We start from the raw sequence: 21347 nt of genomic DNA on the forward strand, positions 1-21347 counted from the left end.
CCTCACCCCATGGCCAGCCATCCTCCCCCTCATCCCCTTCCTTGGGGGTCCTTGCCCCATGGCCATTCCCTCACGAGGAATGGGGCACCCAGCACCTGCTCCCTGCCCACTCCTGCCCTCTCCTCACTCCTGCCCCACACGGCTCCCCTCGGGGAACCCCATGGCTTGTTATTTGGGTGTTTCTGGGAAGAAAGGCCCAGGAGAGCTGTTTCTTCCCCAGAGGTATTATCTCCCCATACAGCGTTATGCCCTTTGCCTCCCCTGGGTGCTGTGAGGGGCTGGGGGTCAGACTGGATCCTGGGAGCCCATTTTCCTCTGCTTTCCACGTTCACACTACTGGAGGGCTCCTCCTGCTGTCCCAAAGGGGCAAAAAAGTCCCCTAGAGGAGCGGGCGCCATCCCGCCGGCTGTGAGGGAGGAGCGGCCCCGGCCACGGCCGTTCCTCTCTGGGGAGGGAGGTGGCACAAGGCCGCGGCTCTCCCGATGCCAGGGTGGCGTCCCTGTGAGCCCCTCTGGAAGGAACACCCTGATCCCGCTTGTCTCCAGCCTCGGCTGGCAGGAGGGGTGAGTTGTGGGGACACCAGCGGCCATGTGGGCAGGGCGGGAGGCAGGTGAGGGGCGGGGGCTCAAGCGACTCTGTGGTGTGGTAAGGGGGGGTCCTGCTCTGCCTCGAGGGCCTCACACACCGTGCTGTGGTGGTTGGGGTCTAAGTGTTATATTTAATGAAAAAGAAGTGCTTTATGCAGTATGTATATATTTTTCTGAGGAGAAAATTAGTTAATTTTTTTTTTTTTTTTAATTAGGGAAGATGGGGCAAGACTAAAAGAGTGTATAATGACAGGACAAGGTGGGGTGGGTTCATATTGAAAGAGAGTAGGTTTAGATTAGGTATTAGGAAGTAATTCTTTACTGTGAGGCACTGGCCCAGGTTGCCCAGAGAAGTTGTGGATGCCCCGTCCCTGGAAGTGTTCAAGGGAACAATGGGGCTTGGAACAACTTGGTCTAGTGGAAGGTGTCTCTGCCCATGGCAGGTAGGTTGGAACTGGATGATCTTCAAGTTCCCCTTCCAACCCAAACCATTCCATGAATCTGTGATTCTGTGAAAAAAAAAATAAAAATTAAAGAAACCTCCAAAGGAAAACCTTGGATGAAATATGAATGGGGATGTGGTGGGGCAGAGCAAGGCTACAAAGGCCTCCCTTGTGGGAGTGGCAGCAGCTCCTGAGGAACTGACTGCAGCCCTGGCAGCAGGACAGAGTCCCTGGCAGTGGGACAGTGTCCTGAAGTGGGACAGTGTCTCTGGCAGCAGGACAGAGTCCCTGCCAGTGGGATAGTGTCCCTGCAGTGGGACAGTGTCCCTGTGGGTCTGCTCCCCGGGGCTGGCAGCTGCATCCCTCACTAGGGGCTCTTGGCCATCAGAGCTCTTGGCTCATAAATCCTGCAGGATTGTACATTAAAAGGGCAGGTGGGGAAAGGATCCTCCAATTCCTGCAGGTGCTGAGGAGCTGGGCTGGCAGGGTTGCTCCTGAGACCTCTGTGCTACAAACCCCCTGTTCTGCTGCTGTGCTAGATGGATAGAGGGGACTTTTCCTGAGCAGGCTGAGGACCTGAGTAGCAGGTGTTAGGTACATCCAGGAGGAAGGCTATGGACCTGCATTAACAACGTGGATGAGAATGGGAAGTATCCTCCTTCCAGAGACCCCACTGCCATTTTTTCTGCTTCCCAGTGATCCACACAGAGCTGGGAGGCAGGAGGGGGCCGACCAAAACTTTTTGATTGTTCTCGCTTGACTGTGTTTCCTAATGATCAGTAAGAGTTTAGCTTGTTAGGCTGCTTGTCACCATGTTGACTGAGCACACTAACTTTTTTACAGATTCTGCTTACAAAAAAACTAAGCAAATTTATTCTTATTTAATAATAAAATACTTTACAAATAGTCTTTTTTGATGGGAAGCCATCTCTTGGAAAGCTTCTATGCTATAGTCCAATATCCTGTAATTGATTTCATTTTACTCTAATATTGGTGAGTTTTGCTTCCCAGGTTTGGGAATAGATGTCCCCAAAACTTAAACATATATAGAGTTTTATATAATATGAATTTAGCCTTGTTTTTTCAAGATATTTCTTTTTCTGATGGGATTAATTTATGGAGGTCATTGTAATTGGTTTATTATGTTGCTAATACAAGAACAGTGAGTAAATTCCCTGAAGAACTCCATTTCCTTAAGTAAGGAAAATATTGGTGTGCCCTGTAGCTCTGATTCATGCTGCTATTGTGAAGTCAGCCAGCTGTGAGATATATGTGTAGGCAATGGATGATAAATGTGTTCTAATAATCCAGTATACAAAGTATTTCCATAAAAATTCTTCAGTAGTATCCAAGGACATTAAACAGTCCATCAGTAAAGTCCCTCTTCAAATGGTTTTGAATCAGGCAAAGACTGTTTTAATGCACAGTTGTACAGGCTATCTCAAGTTTTCCCCATGAAAGTTCCAGAATCTGTTTTTAGCATATGATTATGATACTGCTGAGAATGTTGCTTCTGATAAAAATTCATGTTGATTTTCAGTATTCTCATTTCTAGTTGCATACAAGAAATTAATGATACTTATGCTTTTATTACTTGGGATATAATTGTGTATTTGTCGACAGTCATCACAGAAGTTAGCTTTAAAAAAATGCTAAGATATATCTTTTATACAGGATTAAAATTAACTTTGATAACTTACGGAGCACTCTACATCTCTCCTCTTCTTTGTGGCAGACTTGGGGCTGTTTAATTCCAATGCAGCAGTGGGATGAAACTCAAAGCCCTTCCTGCTAGAGCTTGATCCAACCACAGTGGTGGACTGACACCCTCCTGTCCATCCTGATTCCTCCTTCCCCAGATATTTGGTTAGGAAGGATTTCATGTCAGAGAAATGCTTTCTTCTATTAAAAAAAAAAATCAGGAAGACTGGATGATTTATTCTAAAGCAAAGATAATGTATTTGCTGATTAAACTAGCAGTGTAGACTACCCAAATCTCTGTGCTTTAAGTTTGTTTTCAAGAAATCTCATTAAATATTAAAGAAATATTTAAAGTATTTCAATGGAAAAAAAGATGGAAGATTATGATTAAAAATGCTCAGTTTGACTTAGTTCTGTATACTTTCCACATGTTTTTAATAGCCTAGTGGTAAAACCCAATAAAACCACTAGAAGCAATGAAATCATAATGAAACATCTCAAGGTCAGTCTCATTTTTCTTTTGGTTTTGCCATTTAGCCCATACAGTATTTGTTGCAGATGTAATGTGAGATATCTGTGAACATAAAACACTTCTTGTTTTGCTTCCCCTTCTTTTTCCATCTTATTAAAATACCTGGGTTGTTTTTTTTGGGGGGGAGGTGGGAGCTGGAGATGTTAAATCCTTATTAGGAAAGTTCAAAAGCAACAGTTAATTACAGTGAGTTTCATGTGGTGGGTCGAATCCTGGCTTTCAGCTGTTGCTGTGTGCAGAAACACAGCAGCAGGCATTTGCTTCCCAAATGAAATGCAGAGACCTCTTTGTGCTGAAAGGTGACTGCTTTCAGAGCAACAGATGCAGAACTCTGTGCCTTGCAGAACAAAAACTCCTATGATGGAGCCTGGAAAGCACAGCTGTGACCTACCTGAGCACATCTGTAATTCCCAGTGGAATGGGAAGTCCAGAGTTTTGTAATTACTTCAGGAGCAACGTTTGCTTGTTCTCCCCCTGGACTGAATGTTCTGTGCTGGTTTGGAAGGAAGGAAGCTGGGAAGGGATACCTGTGGATACCTGCAGACTTGCCTTTAGTGGCTGTCCAGAGGCAGGAGCTTTGGGAGGAGAGGGATGCCCTGCTCCCCCCTACATCTCCAGCTGTTGGTACCTTCTCATTTTGGAGCCAGCAAGGAAAGGAGGTTTGATTCTATTGCAGGAGAAGAGGTTGGACATTCTCCATCTTCCCCTAGCAATACTCCCCATCTTGTCTTTCTGAAGCCTTCTGTGCTCGTTCCCCAAAATACCACTGTCTCAGTAACAGACTGCTGTGATTTTATGCTGACAGCCTGTAAAATCTCTAAAATATCCTGTGATACAAATCTGCCAGAAATCTCAGCTGTGCCAAATCCATTCCTGTATATCATCTTCCAGGCAACGGGGATGCAACTGTTGCTACTTTATAAATGATGGAATCTGAGGTTTTGTCACTTAAAACAGAAGCCTGGCAATTCCGTGAATACTGTGAGTACTGATCCTGTGCTTCCAGAGAGATAGAAGTGGCTGATCCAAGGTAATCATATGAGTCCTCTTTAATGTGTTACATAACTGTCTCAGTCTTCAGCTCATTTATCCTTGCCATGCATCACCCTGTTGAAGCAGAAAAGGACTTTTTCTCTGTTTATAGATGGGCAGCAAACCCTGCATTCCTGTGGTCACTTGACCATGAGATCACATGAGAAGTCTGAGTGAATAACGGACTGACCTTAAGCAGTGACCACCCTTCCTGTTCTATTGATCTCATCCATTTGGGGTTTTGTGGGACAAACCCTCTTATAAATTCCAGAAGTATCAATCAGTATGCTCCAAAGCACTTAGTGAGGAATGAAATTTTGAGCATCTATCACCTCCTTAGTTTTAGGTGAAATCACAGGCTAAAGTGAGAATTTCATTTGCAGCTCAGCCCTTAGTGAATGGATGCATTAAATTTGTCTTTTCCAAATGCAGCAAAGTCAGATATTTTCCAGCCATTATTATTGCAAGAGGATATGCTCTCCCCCTGCAAGATAAACAACAGTAGCACCCCTGTAGTAAAACCTTCATTGCTTTGTCTCCTCACTGAGTACTCAGTCCTCAGCTGGAGGGCTGTACTGGGGCCAGCTCAGTGCCTGGAGGGGAGCAGCAGCAATTCCTCCGTGCCCCCGTGTCTGTAATGAAAGAGCTGCCTTGCTGTAAAAACACACCTGGGCCTTCAGCAGAGCCACAGATATGGGAGTACTTAGTGTTGGGCAAGATCAAAGGCATCTGGAGTTTTCCAAATTCAATTCCCAGGTGACACATTTTGCTTGCACGCATCAACCACCTTCTGCTGGTAGTTACCTCTTTTTTATGGAAAGCACAGAAAGGACTGAGATCATTTCCAAGACTGTCCATCTGGCTGGAAGATGAAGCTTTCCATCTGCTTTGAAAGTATTACAAATCAGTTCTCTGTTGTTACAAAGGGACTAAAATTAATGTGTGTTGTGAATTGAAAAGCAAGAGCTCATCAGGTGGGGACGTTACACAGTTACTGTGTTTTCTAAGTGATTTAGAATTCCTGGTAGAGCAAGGAGGGCATCTACAATTTAATGTTTTGGCTAATTATTTAGATCATCTGATTTGTGTGTTGGGATGCACATTCAGGTGGCACAAATAAGCTTAGCTGCAATTAAGTCATTTAAGTGGAATCAATTAAGACTAGCTGAGAAAATGAGTAACTATTAGTTCCATAAACTTCCCTGTTTGGGTAGACAGCCAAAAACTCTTGGGGGTTAGTGGGATATGTAAATGCTCTGGTTGTGTCTCTTTCTCCCAGTTCTAATTCTTGCACAAGTATTTATTACAGCAATTCGACACTTCAAAACTTCCTTGGCATTGGCAAAATCCTCAGAAACCTGTTTAAATATGTGTTTAATGATGTTTCATGCCACAGCAATCTGGAGTGGCTTCTTTCCTCTCAGTAGTATCATCAGAGCAATGCAGCTGCAAATTAACAAGCATAAAACAACTGCCTCTGATAAGTATGTGTTAATTTGGGTTGCTTCCCAAATTATTTCTTCCATAGCTGTATACAATGCACCACTCTTCTTAATTATCTTCTCTCCCTCCTCGAGACTCTTCCCTTGTGTATAATTTAATTGGCTCAGTTCCCTTTCTTTTTAGCAGGAGGAGGCAACTTCAAACTAAGATTGAATGTTGCCAGTTAAGAAATATGTTCTTCCCACATATGCTTGAAAGTATTCCATGCAAACTCTTGTAATTAGTGATTGATTGGTTGGTTGATTGATTTTTTTAATATAAAAGTTTTGAGACTATAAAGGTCACGTTTGTTTTTGTGCTCTGAAGAAAGTAGGAGAAACATATTTACCAACAGAAAGCTTGCACTCTAACTCGATAATCAACAGCTTTGTTATTTTTGTTGAAAGGAAATGCCATTATAGCAGGAAAATGTGAACAGATCCATGCATACAAATATGCTGTGGAACCTACTGCTCTCCTAATTGCACTGTTGTCAAGCTGCTTGACAACACACACCAGGAGGCACAGAAAATAGCTAAATGGAGGAAAACTTACCATAAAAATTCTCATAACTTCAGTGTTTGCCTCTCCCCAGCTCACAGTGGTGCCTTGTGTTCAGTGCAGTGACTGCAGGAGCAGTCAGATGCTCTGGTCAAGGTCACAATACACTGACCAACATACACCAGAACAAAGAACCCAAGTGTCTTAGGCCTCCACTTAGCAGTATTTCATACCACAAATTATAAAGATCAGGGGAGAAACTGGACCACTGCCTTCCTCCCAATGGAATGGGAGGCACATATTGGTGTAACCCCCGAGTTTTAAAGATCCAAACACTGTAATGTAAAAACCACAATGCATTTCAAATTTGCAAAGCAGAACTGGACACTCCTTGAATAGCATTTGAATGCAGAAAGCTATTAAACAGCCTGTTGATGCCATACAAATATGCTCTCACACATTAGACTTCCACATTGCCTGCTTGCCAGAGAGTAATGGGCAAAATTGTGGTTTCTTTTGCTGTGTAGGACTTGTGCAGCACAACTGACTGAGTCTTCTGGTCTCTGATGCTTTATCTCACCCAGAGTTCTCCTTGTAGAAGTCACAGCTTCTTAAGCTCTGGAGTTGACTTAGACCTCTTGAGACATGACTGTGCTGAAGAGTGGCAGACCAAGTGAGCTGCCTCAGGCAAGCAGGCAGAAGGATTGCACTTTGCAGTCAGCCAAAGGCTGTAGGTGGCTGGGGCAGAGTGTGGTGGTAAGGCCAGCAGCACTTTTTGCCTGGCAGACCACGGCCTGTTGGCATGGTGAGTGGCCATACTCTCCAAAAACACTTAGCTTGGAACTACTTACTTCAAATCTTGGATCTCCTTAGCCTTTCTTCATCATTTTATCTATGCAAAGTGACTGTAAACTGATGGATGACTGGCAGGATTATACTATCACTTCATGTAGCTGTAATTGACTGTGTGAAGTTGAAACTTTGTGTTTTCCTTGTGGGCACAGTTGGCAGGCAGAGATTCTGCCCTCTCCACGTGCCCTTCCCCTGCTTCATCCCTGGCTGCTTGATCTTGTCCCTGCATCACCCTTTCACTTGTGTTGACACAACTGTCTGTTTGGACTGTGCTAAAAAACATATGTGAACTGGTTTGAATTAAAAATACTTCTCATCTGATTCTTTGTCTGGCTTCATAAATAATGGGGTCTGAACAGCTGGGAGAGGAGGGGAGGCAGTGCAGGTTGGAATGGACAGCTGGGGAAGGATGAAGGGGACCTCCTGGAGCTGCCAGTGCTGCTGAGGTGAGAAGTGTCAGATGTTGTGTTTGTCAGTCAGTGTTTCTGCCTGTTCAGAGAGGCCCAGAGCAGCCTCTGCTCTCCCAAATCACTCATTTTAATGACACTCCATAGCGCAGGTCCATTACAGGACTTGTTCTGGAGCAAATTCCTCTGAATCATTTCAGTTCTTCCCTATTCTTCGTGTTCTCTGTTTGTTGTTTTTACTCTAGGGTCAAATCAGGAAAATAGTTACCAACTGTACCTGTTTTCAAATTAAGACATAATTTCTGAGGAATTATAGACAAAGGAGACTGACTGTGTGTGTTCTTTCAGGCTTTACTATTTGATAATTAAACTACCTATACTACAGTGCTCTCAGGCAAGTAATTAGTGCATGACATAAGAAATAGTCTGAACAGGAGCCCTCAGAGAAGAGGTGACTATGCACATCCCAGGAAAAGCACTAATCATATGCATGAAGCACTTCTGCTTCTTGTGAATGCAGAAATTGTCCTTTTGGACTGGGTTATTTTTTCTCTTCATATGAGAGGAGCATATGAGAATACCAGACACGTTATCTGAAACTGCCGTGCCACAAGTAACTAAATATAATATGTCACGTGTATTGGTATGAACTGGTATGTCATCTCTGGATCAAATCCCAACTTTTCAGAAGGTGTCCTCACTTCCACTCTCCATTTTGGCAGAGAAATAAGAAGACACTAATAGTGCAAGTGCACAGACAGCCTGTTTTTAAATGGCAGGTTTATTAAAAATGTCCTATATCACAAACATTGGAAACATACTCGGCAGATTTTACTGTAACTGAAAGATCCAGTAGATCGTGGAAAGGGAGTAACTGTCAGTGTAAATCAACCACTGGATTATGAGAAATAATGAGGCATTTTCCACAGCAAACTCCTCGCCAAAGCCCATCGTCACTCAGCATCCTGGGGTTCCAGTTTGAGTTCAGTTGCCCTTAGGATGCAGCACACGGTTCATGAGTTGAGCTTTGAGTTTGTACATATTTACAGTAGAACAGCCTACAGGTTCCAGGAGAGGACACGTTAGCACCAGTGCTTATGGATTAGGGCTCACCTCGCCTCTGCCACTGCATGTGCATGGGACTGACTTTACTGAAGAGTTAGGTTAAAAAAAGGTTCATAAATCTGGCACTTGGAAGGCAAACTGTGCTCTGCAGTGACCTAGGAATTCTTTGTGTATCACACTTGAATGCCTGGCTCTGGAGGCTGCCCATCAGAATTACCTTAATGCCCTTTCTTGCACAAATGCACACTTGGCTTCCCCTCTGCTTGGACTGTTATTTAGTAATAGATGTAACCCCTTGCGACAAGGAAATCAGTGTGATTTTCTTACTGCTGTTCTAAAGCTAAGCACAAACTCTATATTTAGTGAATGTTAGACAAAATTGGTATCTTTAGTAATTTTGGTGAAACATTTTCACATAGCAAAAATTCTACATAAATACAGTGTTCATAATTACTGAGATTCACAAAAAAAAAAAAAAAAAAGGCTTTGGTTAGAAAATCCAGAAGGGTCAAATAGAAAAAGCTTTTTTAAAAAAAGGAGCCAAAGGAGTCAAATACTCTAATGAAGTCAAATGAGTGCAGAATAAAACAGCAGTCATCCATGAGTTAATTTTTCAGTATTAAAATCTTCCACCTAGAGAAGCCCATGTCTCTTGCAAGCTGTGTGCCTTTCCTGACGTTCACAGCTGGTCTCTTAGCTCCAGTACAAGCAGGGTGGCGATAATTCCACGTATTCCTGTTCAAGGCAAAGAGTCCCTCTTCCAGCTGTGAAGTAGAGATTGGGTATCAAGTCACTGGGGCATGAGATACCACTGAGTGCAGCAGTTACACATTTGTTTCTAGTTCATTTATTTCAATAGTGCAGTGGTCTTTACTGTTGGATTTCTTAGTGTGATTCTCCACTGGAGTTTCTTCTTGCTCCACTTGTACGGGTGTATGGTGCTGAAACCCTTTCACTGTTTCTGGTCCACGAGATTCATTCATGGTCTTCACACAGCCATTTCTCTGGTAAGCCACAATCTGATGGATGTTAACAGGCTTAGTTTCGCAGATCAGTGGCACCTATGTGAAAAGCATTAAGATCTGGAATACTGCCACTGATTGCTGTATACAACAGGATACAATTTTTACTGGAAATCCTGTGGGCTGCTTTACATTCACCAGAATTATCTAGAGCCTCCATAGACTTCCAGGACCTGTTTCTCATATACACTAAGGCATCTTTGCAACATCTGCACAAAATGAAGGTGTCTCTGTGTAAAAGCACAAATTCTGTCATTACAAATTATGGTAATAACTGCTCGCCATTGGTAAAGCAACAGAAGCAGGGCAAATACAGACTAGAATTTCAGGGCTGAGTTCTAAAGGTACAGACTCTCAGTGCTGAGCTTTGGGCAGTGCTTGCTCTTAAGTGCAGTTACTTAGATCAGTAAGTCATTTGTTGTTGCCTTCTGCCTTTTTTCTAACCCAATAAACTAGCACCTGTCTCTGCACTGTTTCAAAAGAAATAAAAAGGATTTTATTAACTGATTCATAAGTTAAATATTGAAGTGTTCTTTAAATCAAACCAGATTCTGATGGGGAAAGTAAGACGTAAATACTGGCAGAGAAGAGAGGTGGGCTTGCAGCTGAGAAAATATGGCCTTTGGGTATTCATTACTAACTGCACAAATTATGCAGCCAAAATGTATGGCAGACCAGCAGTATATTTTAGTACAGTTATAGAGCATGATTCAAAGAAAAAATCTCATCACAGATGACTAAATAATCCCTTAGGAGGGATTTCATATTATTGAAACATCTCTTCTTAAGTTCTGCCTGAGTTCCAAGTACAGCAATGAAATGTCAGAGGCCTGTGTTGTGCAGGAGCTCAGGCTACACTCCTGGCTTTGTAAGGGGTGACATGCCTTAACATTAGGCTGTATGTTTAGGTTTTTTTGCAGCTAGCTGTATGTGTAGCCCATATATTCAGGCCTAATCCTGTCATCAGTAATTACTTCAGGAGGACACAGCCTGTCTTTCTATACACAACTTGAAAGAGCAGGAATTTTAAATGAACATTGCTGGAAGGCATGAGAATGGGATTGAGTAGAATGATTGTAGAATGGGAGAGACAATGATAGAAATAAAACTTTGTTATTTGTCTGGAATACTACAAATGATGCACAGAAATTAAACACACCTTGTGAAAATTAGTCCTGATAAAGAAACTTTCCTGCATGAACTATTCTGTCTTTATGGAAGAAAGGTAGTGAGAGTCTGCCATGAGCTGAAATGGTTGGAGATTAGCACCTCCAAACATCATGGGCTCATGGAATTAGGAGTTTCCTCTGTCAAGGATTTGGAGGGCCATGAGAAGGAGTTCCAAAGGAAGGGGAAAATGCATAGGAGTGGAAGGAGGTGGGGGCTTCAGAATGCACAGGTATGTGTGGTGTATGAAATAAGGTACAGAGAAGGAAGAACAAAAAGACGTAGTGAGGGACTTGTATTAAGTGTAGAAGGCATGAAGATGCCTGAGAATGAAGTCTAGAATGGAGTAATGTGCTTGTGCTAGACTGGAAAGAAAATGATTGCAGTGGTGGCTTCAGGTGATGCTGACACAGAATGTTGGAAACACCCAGGGGAGTTGCTTTTGATGTGAGCTTATTGATTATGGATATACACACTCATAGGTACCTTCACCTCCCCCTACACACAAGCAGTCAAGAACATTTGTCACCCTGCTCTGTTACTGGTCACAGTTTTAGGAGAAGGACAATTACTGTCCAGTCAGGACTGGGGTCCTGAGTGGGAGACTGGCAGCTCCAGCACCTTGTGCAATGGCAGGGCAATGCAGCTGCTTCCCTGCTCCCAGCCCCGGTGTGCCAGGCACAGCTGGCTGGCCAGCCTGGAACTCCAGTGGCTTTTCACATGACCTCATGGAAAAGCATCCCTCCACCCCACCTGCTAAGCAGCACGTGCCCAATTCTGTCCTGTCTCTGACACACCCTTTCTAAACTAGATGACCCAAATGTGGGCGCTGGCAGGTTCTTTGCCACAGCGTGGCACTTGCTGGCACGCCCTGGCTTATGGCAGAGTTACCTCGTCACCATCCTTGACAAACTCCTTCCGGCAGATGTGGGCCATGATCCCGGCAGCCAGCGCATCTCCCAGGACGTTGATCATTGTTCTGAACCTGTCTCTGGAAAATGGAATAGTCATAGTAAGTCGTTGGCTCTTTGGGTACATTCCTGTGCCTTCATCACTGCAGTAATTGTAGCTAAAGCCCAGTTTTGCTGCTTTTATGAGCTAAAAGGTTTAGAGATGGTAGTGATGAGTTTGGCACGGGGCAGCCTCCAGCTATGATGCAGCTCAGCTGGGTTTTCCAGCCTTTTCTGAGCTCAGTGTGCTGTGCTGCCACACACTTTATTTTGTAACTGAGTTAACTGGAACAGTGATGCCTCCCTACACAGGCCAGCTGATTGGCACTAAAAAGGTGTAACACAGCAGACCACGACTGCTTTTTTGTCTGAGTGTACATGATAAGGTCCAGTAACATGCCTGATTTGGAGACTGGTGCTGCAAATGTCTTAATTCAATAAAAGTAGAGGTCAGTCAGTACAACCAGTGATCAAGGTCTCAATCTCAGCAACCAAAATGCTACTTAAGGTTATTGAAGGTTATACCCACAAACCAAACAGGCACTGACCATATTTAAATCATGTTCATTCCTGAAAAAGCTATGGTGGCTTTGGCTCTTATGGTGGCTGTGCAATGGCTCCTAAAGATTCTTCATTTACAGTTACCTTTTCCAATTTAAATTTGTCTGCTTGACAGTACTTTGTATATATACAGTTTAACTACTTTTCATTTATTCATGTATGGAGTTTCTTCCTTTCTTTCTTTACCTTCTGCCCACTGTCTAAAAGATAAATTTATTAAAATACAGACTGTAAATCCACAAAAGTAAGTGGCTGTCATAGACAAGTGTTACACTTGAGTCATCCTGGAATCTATTAGTTAAAACTGATGAGATTTCAAATAGACGATACAGCTTTTAAGTCTGAAATATATCACGTCTTTTCCAAGAAAAATATATACATTTGAAGACTGTGTCATATTAGTAACTTAATTTATAAATGTAGGTTATAAAATGGAGGTTCAGAAATCTCCAGATGTTTGGCTTATTGAAGTCAGTGACGGTCCAATATCAACACTACCTAGATTTCTGATCCTGTATATTAATATAGAAAAGAATTGAAACTCTGTACTGATTTTTTTTCAGCTGTTTCAGGCAGGTACTTGGTGAATATAAATGTTTATCTAGTTGCCTGCTTAATTATCAGGAAAGTTCCTGCATGAAAGCTTATTTGTGTGTGCAGTTACCCAAGCTGTACGTGCAACTGCAAGTAACTTCAGCAATAATATTCCACAGCCTCCACCAGGACGTGGTTGTTGACTCCAGGACCCAGCCCTACACTTGTTTGCTCAATCCATTTTTCTAATTCCTGCTGTTCCGATTTTGGGTTTTGCCGTAAAGAAAATTCCCATAAGAATATGTTAAGCAGGGAAAAACACTGTTACAGCACATATTGATAAATATTCCTGTTAAACATTGACTTTTTTTCCCCTTGGTTAATCATCAAATTGTGATTCTTGGAAAGATACTCCGCGTTGTGAATGTTGGATTGTGCAGAGAGTCAGCCGTGGTGGAGGAGAAGCTGTGTGAGAGAGCTCGAGAGTTTGCACTCCCTCTTGAGCTCTGATGAGCATCTTTTCTGAAGACAGGATTTTTCTGAGGAAACAGTGCACCACACTGAAACTCTTAAGAAAATGAATTGCCTGGCGCATTGATGACCAGTTGTATTCCCTGTTCCTGTGTGTGTGGGGCAGTCTGCACTACCTCTGAGTAGAACCCCACTGCACACACTGGCATTTCTCTGCTAAGAGCTCAACCTGCTGCTGGGGCATTTCTTTCAGTGCAAACATGTTTGCGGTGGTACTTTGGCTTTAGATGATTTATTAAAGGTGCAAAGCTTTTACATCATGTTTAATGCCTTAGCTGAGAAACATTTTGATTCTTTTCTTTATGTCTCTAAGCACTACCTAGAGGTATGAAGGTCACATACATGTTATGGCTACCTAAAGGAGTTGTAATATCTGCAGTGCATTGTAATGGGTATTTCAGTCTCGTGAGATCATCTAACCAGCCTTCTTTAAGCATTCTTCATACTCCAGTACGTCCAAAACTAATACTGAAAATATTCATCATATCAACCATGTTGACACTTTGCATCTGCAGGCTCTTGAAACCACCAAGTGCCGAAATACAGAAAAATACTTTTTGTTTGAAAGGTCATCTGCAAAAGACAGAAAATTGGGTCTGTTCCTTGCTCACTTTTTAATACCGTCTGGAACTATAGCCTGAAAAGTTTTTTCTCTGTTGTTTTGAAAAGTTGTGTAAGACAAAAAGAAGCATAATTCCCATATATGCTGGAAGACCTACTGGAAAAACAATGAAATGTCGATGTTGCAAGAGCTGGGCAAAAACTGAGCAATATAGAGGGAAAAGGCTATTGTAATACAGTCTTAAAATATTCATAAAACACAAGACTCATGACTCCTATTAATGATAATAATAGTAATATTCTATTACATTGAACAGGAAATAGTTCTTCTCACAGTTCTTTGTACAAAAAATTGGTGGCTAGAAGTTTAATAAAATGGGATATATAACAGAATGGACTTGTAACGCATTTTTACCCAAACCTTCATGTGATCAAAGTCCACTGTATTAAAGGAGATATATTTTATATGGACTAAATAAAAAAATAATTTGAAATCAGAAAGAACAGAATTGTATCGGGATCTGTGATAAAAGGAGGACATTATTAGTCCTCTTGCAGTACGTGGTAAGTATTACATTCAGGCTGAGTCTGTCATAGTTCCATTGCCTGACTGTCCTTCTAGATAAAAATTAAGTTTTCCTGGATCTGACTTAAGATAGGTACTTCATTCTACTTCATCCTCCCTCCCTGTAAATGTGAAAGTTGATCACTGTCCTCTTCAGGACAATCTCATCTATGTAAGAAGCTGCTGTGGTGACCTCTTCAGCCTGCTCTGCTTTTAGACCGAATAAACTCCACTTCTTCAGCCTTTCCATGCAGGTCATGTTTCCAAGTCTCATCGAGACTCTCTCTCATTTGTCTGTGTCTTTTTCCATATAATGTCCACATCAACAGAGTAAATAATGAGGCCGCATTAACACCATTTCAAACAACATAATCACTTGCTATGCCTTTTATATATATCTGTATATATAAATATATACACCCTGGAGACCATCTGCCTTTTTAGCCAAGTTGCCACAATGGAAACCTCAAAAGCTGAATGTTACTTACAGTGCCCAGTCCACAGCAATTATCAACGTGATGTCGTCTGTTGGGAGCCCGACCGAGGTGAGAACAATGACCATTGTCACCAGCCCAGCCTGGGGGATGCCTGCAGCACCTATGCTGGCAGCTGTTGCTGTGATACTTCAACAAAGAAAGAAAGGAAGAAGCTTTACCAGTGATGGGTTGCTCTGCAAGATGCCACATCATGTTCCTACAGGAGCTTTCCTAAACCATACTCCTTCTCACACAGGCCACTGCAAGGAAGTGCCAGTGTTTTATGGACACAAACCAGGTGAGAGCAAGAACAGGCCAAACTGTCTGCCCAGGGCTAAATTCTCCCTCTCAACCTTCGCAGCCTTGGCACTGGTGGGGCAGTTCTGTTACCTGTTAATGCCAGAGGTGCAGAGCAAAGGGCCCAGCCAGGCTGTGGGTTGTGTCAGCTCCTTGTGGGCCATGGCACCACAGAGCACTGCGTGCCATGAATCTGCCAGCACTGCTCATCTCTGCTTCCCCCTTGGCAGCAGAGCTCCCAGCAGACATTCCTGAGTCACCATGGCCAGTCCCTGTGCCAGGCAAATCCCAGCAGACACCTCTGAGTCACCATGGGCAGTCCCTGTGCCAGGCAAATCCGTGCCTGGCTGAGCCTGGGCCTTTGATGTCAGTCCCTCCCAGAGAGGTGAGGCCAAGGGAAAAGAGGCTGGGTCAAGGTGAAGACCTTGCACAGCACATGGCTTTGCATACTTGGATCTTAATATTCAGCAAGCATGAATGTGACTGTACATCACCAGCTTCTGGAAAGTATTTTTACTTGACCTTCACACCATTTTTTCAACCAGGCAAGCAGAACTGAATGGGAGACCAGGGCAAGAGCGGACCGGGCAGGCTTAATGTTTTTTTCATAATGTTACTTTTAGGGGAGGGATTTCATTCCTTTTTCCAGGAGCAAAAGTGACTGGATGTACTAATTTCCACCAATCCAGCCACTTCCAAGAGCTAGGCCATTCAGCAGAAAGACAAAACCCAGAGGCTGACAGTTGTAAAAGGATGACAGAAAGTGTATACACTGCAAATCCACTGCATTCATCGGTCCAGAATGTCAGAGCTTTTGGCAATCAGTTAAGTGTCATCACCCTCCTGTGGAAAATGAGGGTAACAGTAATTACCCACATGGAAACTGAAACACAGAGAGATCCAGTCTTGCTTACAGCTGTACAATGGACCAGTACAGCAGCAGCAGGATTTCTAACTAGAGCCCTTTTCTGCAATGAAAAGCCCCAAACATTTGCATGTGGGTGTGATGGGGAACAAGAAAGACTTAAAACTACATTTTGAAAAAGTTAACTTGCTTAGCATCCTGATAGCATTGTAACAGAATGTAGGTGGAAAGGAAGGGACAGCTCAATAGCTGAGTAAGAGATAACTCTAATAAACCTTAAAAGGCTCTTGTTTGTGATATGAACTGACTGGCTGATCAGAACTGCTGCTGCCTCTTAGGGCAGTTCAGGCCAGAAAGTCTCATGACTTAATTGGGAGCAAACCCAGGAATGTTTGTCTAGGATTGTTCCATTCCATTTTTACCTTCATGTAGATGTTTCTTTCTATAATATGCTCAATTGATGAAAACAGAATCTTTACTCTCTTTCTCTGCTACATCTTTGTTTGCAAAATCACATTGATAGAAACTGTTAGCCTGGATTTTACAAACTATGAGCAAAGTAGACTGATTTTTTTTTTCTAACATTTTTCCCCTCTGGAAAAAATACCCTAGAACTCAGAATATTTGAATTTTAAATCTCGAGGTCCCAAAGTCCCAAGATCTAGGGCAGAATTTGGATTAAGATATTGAAGGTACTGGGTCCACTGTGATTTCCTGTTTGCCTTCTTCTTTTGTGAGTCTTTTTATTTCTTTTCCTTTCCTAGATTTTTCCAATCTTTATTTGTATTTTCATTCCACTGTTTTACTTCTGTCTGGTCCTTGTGTACCAGCACTTGATGTGGGGGGTGAAAATAAGAGATAAAATAGAGTTCTGCTTAGAGAAAACTAGAATTTACCTTCTTTCCATTTACCATCCTCCTCCTTCTCCTTAATTTTTAAAATTACCATTCTTTACTTCAAAGTGTATGTAGTGTCTGCTCATGCTCTGGGCCGTATTTTGGGATTACATGCTAAAAAAAATCTCCAAATTCCAAATCAGAAAAGACTAAATTTTAGCACAGGGTCGTTCCAACAGTTTTCAAAGAGAACGCGAGCCTGAAGCAAGAGCTCATATGGGCACAATTTGTTTCTTTTTCATCTGGTCTACCCAGATCTTGCCAGGAGCCCATTAGCAAACCTCAGCTGTCATGTGGGGTTTGTTTCAGGACTCTCCTCTTCTTGTCATGAAGGTTTTCAGGTCCAGCAGAAGACAGACAAGGCCCAGCAGTGTGAACGGGGCAGCGGTGAGGTCAGTGAGTGGGTAGATAAGCACATCTCAAATATGTTGCACAAGGCTCTGACTATGAGGAATGTTTTTATAATCATTTGTTCCCTGCTGGAAACCTGCAGGTTTCAGTCCCTGAGGGATTCTTTGGCAGTCACTGGAGTTATTCTGGCAGTAATTGTTCAGCTGGATCTTCTAGTCTTTTGGATCCATTACAGGCTTTTCAAGGATGGAGTACACAGCCATAGCACTCTCTGCCCACTGAGAGCATGGTTGTTTATGAAATTTTCTGCTTTAACAAGCAGCAGAGAAGACATTTTAAAAATATCTGAGGGATATGACATATTCATGAAAACCTGCCCTGATAGTAGCATCTGTCCTCCTTCCCTCTTCCCCCTGATTCTCCAAGAGCTTCCTAACAGACTGTTCCCCATTATCTGAAATACGACTTCTAGTTTTGCATTTTTTAACCTTCTCCTCTCGTGTAAAGATGCAAATCATGCTTGAAGTTGAAAACTTCCCTGAAGTTTAAAATAGTGTTTGAAACAGCAATAACAGTAAAATGTCCCAGTCCTAAAGTGATCAGTGTAAAAATGAGACAGTTATCCTCCAACAGGAGCACATTTGAGGTCCTGGAGCAGGTCCAGAGGAGGGCAATAAAGCTGGTGAAGGGACTCAAGCACAAATCCTATGAGGAGAGGCTGAGGGAGCTGGGGCTGTTCAGCCTGGAGAAGAGGAGGCTCAGAGGTGACCTCATCACTCTCTACAGCTCCCTGAAAAGAGGTTGTAGCCAGGTGGGGGTTGGTCTCTTTTCCCAGGCAACTATCAGCAAGACAAGAGGGCATGGTCTCAAGTTGTGCCAGGGGAGGTCTAGGTTAGATATTAGAAAGAATTTCTTTACAGAGAGGGTGATCAGACATTGGAACGGGCTGCCCAGGGAAGTGGTGGATTCTCCGTCCCTGGAGATTTTTAAAAAGAGACTGGATGTGGCACTTAGTGCCATGGCTTATTAACCACAGTGGTAGTGGATCAAGGGTTGGACTTGATGATCTCGGAGGTCCGTTCCAACCCAGCTGATTCTATGATTCTATGATTCTATGATTTCCTGGTGTCCACGTGCATGTATTGAACAGGAGCAGTGCAATTTCTCTTCGTGCAGTCCCTGAGCTCTGCATTAGTTAAAGACAACCGTTCTGTGAGGAATGCATCTTTGGATTACCTTATGGTGATGATCTGCCCGAAGTCCAGCTCGTAGTTGTTGACCTGTGCGATGAAGATGGCGGCCACGGCCTCGTACAGCGCCGTGCCGTCCATGTTGATGGTGGCCCCCACGGGCAGCACGAACCGCGCGATCCTCCTGTCCACGTGGTTGTTCTCCAGCAAGCACTTGAATGTGATAGGCAGGGTGGCTGAGCTGCAGAACACCAGAGAAACACACGCTGATTTATTTTTATTTCTGGGGAATGGATGAGTTGTAGCAAACCTTCTCCAGGCAGGGGGGATTTTACACTGTCCGGGCACTGCTCTGCACTTGTGCTCACTTGCCAGGTAACTTGCTCCTCTGCTTGAGGGAGGATAAAGACAGTTACATCTAAAAAAGGCATAAACGAATGTATAATAGTGTAAAATTTGCTTCCCCAAAGTTAAAAATATTGTTCTGTCTTTCCCTCTTTTGGAAAAAAAAGGACAGAAACCCCACAGAGGCAATGTTGTACACTCAAATGAAAGAAAGACGAACACACTGTGCAGCTTGATAGTAGAATCTCTGAAAACTGTTGTGCACTCATGGATTCTAAAAGTGTTTCCTTCCAGGCCTGCCTCATATGCAAACAATTTCTTATTTCTGCAAAGGGTTAGGCAAAGATCTGATCAACAGCATGCCTGAAAATAAAAGTTACAGACCAAACTTCAGTACTCGGGAATGTAAAATCCCATTTCCTCTCTGGGACAGGTCTGCCCACGTCCCTTGTGTGATCATATAACAACCACATAATTGCAGGTTCCATAATGATGTGTGCATATGTAAATTAGATGTATGTGTGTGGAATAGAATGGAATGGTATAAGACTGTTTGACAGGTATTTATTTTACAACCAGCTTGATCCCTTCAAAACTTTAACCCTGAATTTCATACCCTGAAATCTGATTTTTGTTTTCGTAAACTGAGACAATTAATAAAATATTACATGGTCATAAATTTTCTCATTTTCAATAGGATGCACACATTTTTAAATTGTAACACTTTGATACATGTTTATTTGTATATTTTATAGGTCTTTTTGTAACATTCTACATTTTACCATGTGCTGTCACATTCACTATACAATGAGTAATTAAACTGCATTCAAGTAAGTGAGTAATTTTTATGGCACATCAGTTTGTATGGAAAGTAAGTAACACCACTAAAGAAAATATACAAATGGCAAGATATTTTCCTTGTTGTGATACCAATTTTAATATACTGCTCAGTATCTGAGACTGTTTAAATACATGTAATACAGCAAACTCCTTCAATACTATTCCAAAGTTACCTCTTTAAAAAGATAGTTATAGGGGAAATGTTGGTGTCATGATACTAAGGGTCTTTAATGTCCTGTTCTCATGTGATTTTCGTGCCCTGAGCCATGAAATGGAGGTGTCTTTCCATTGTTTTGGGCACTTCAGGTGGATATGTCACCGTGGGTTGGGACCTTCACATCAGCAATGGAGCTCTGATACCTAATCTTACAATGGCCAGGCTGTTCTGAATTGAAGATAACACATTTGATCTACAAAGTGTTTCTCAGTCATTACAAATGACCTACAGAGGATTCCAAAAACTCCGAAATCCTAACTCCAAGTTTGCAGGAATGTGTAAGAAAAATGTTTCCGTGAGTAGGAGTTGTCATTTGGTATTTGTGCAAGCTGTTGTTTGAGGAAAGTAACAGTGCTTGGAAAGGAAAAGAAACTTCCTGCAATAGAAACACAAAAGAAAAAAGATATTTTCATTATGATACCTCTGTTTTCTATAACTTTTATAAAGCCTGACTGGTGAATGATTTACTACAAACTGGCAGCCATTGCCTGAAAATCTGGACAAAAGTCTTTCTCTAAGTATGGAAATAAACTGAAAGGGTGAGGAAGCAATGGAAATCTGATTGCCTCGAATAACTGGGGTGTATTAAACTTTTCCATTCAGGCAGTCCTAATATTTAATCAATATCTAGTTTGAAAAACAAACCCAGCAAAGCTTAACCCCATAACCCCCCTAACTGCACATGAGATGTCCTTTCTCTCTGGGCATGCCTATGATTTTACACACAGTCTTTTGTGAATGACTGAAATTCTCTGTGTCTTGTTTACCATAAAATAAGAGGATGAAGGTGGAGCTCACAGATAATGTAGAACTGAACACCCTGGTGGAGCTGCAACTGGGAGCAGACCAGGAGCACTTCTAGGTGTTCTAACCATAGGCATGACCAAGAAATAATTACTTAATTTACTATTCATTGTCTTCCTTCCCTGCAGCTACTTCAGTTGTGGAGGGTTTCTTGTTTTTAAAGACAGTCTTTCCTCTGCCATTTGGCTTTTTTATAAGAAAACCCTGTCTGATTTCTTTGTGGGACAAAGAAGAGGAAAAGGTAATCTTACAGGGCCTCTCCACCTTGCCCACACTCCGACATACCAGAATATTAAACCTCAGTGTCTGCCTGTTCTGAGAGCTGAGCTGTGAGATGTGCAAATTTTAGCTGATTGACATGTTCCAGTTTGGTTGAGGTGTGACAAAGATTGTGCAAAACAATCCCATAATACCAATGGCACAGACAGCAAAATCTGTATCTGTTTCCAGTGCTGTTAAACCAAATGTGTGACACTGTTTGTACAAGAATTCAACTTGTAAACTTGTGCTCTATCTCAGAGTCAGGTGTGTCATCCCTTTGAATTTTGTGCTGGATGAAGTCAAATTTCTAGG

General features: G+C 42.5%; 1 protein-coding gene across 1 annotated transcript in view; it reads right to left on the bottom strand.

Moving 5' to 3' along the window:
• Nucleotides 1-9090: 9090 nt before the first annotated feature.
• Nucleotides 9091-21347, bottom strand: part of SLC1A7 (solute carrier family 1 member 7) — a 48729-nt gene continuing 36472 nt past the window's right edge. Inside the window, exons 8-11 of the mRNA XM_027748703.2 lie at nucleotides 18615-18809; nucleotides 14982-15116; nucleotides 11683-11782; nucleotides 9091-9663 (exon numbers count right to left, since the gene is read on the bottom strand). Of these exons, the coding sequence (XP_027604504.1) occupies nucleotides 9427-9663; nucleotides 11683-11782; nucleotides 14982-15116; nucleotides 18615-18809 (667 nt within the window). The 3' untranslated portion in view covers nucleotides 9091-9426. The remainder of the gene's footprint in view (nucleotides 9664-11682; nucleotides 11783-14981; nucleotides 15117-18614; nucleotides 18810-21347) is intronic.

This window comes from Pipra filicauda, unplaced genomic scaffold (assembly GCF_003945595.2).
Source record: "Pipra filicauda isolate LSUMZ 115617 unplaced genomic scaffold, ASM394559v2 scaffold19_size4547281_pilon, whole genome shotgun sequence".
NCBI classification, from domain to species: domain Eukaryota; kingdom Metazoa; phylum Chordata; class Aves; order Passeriformes; family Pipridae; genus Pipra; species Pipra filicauda.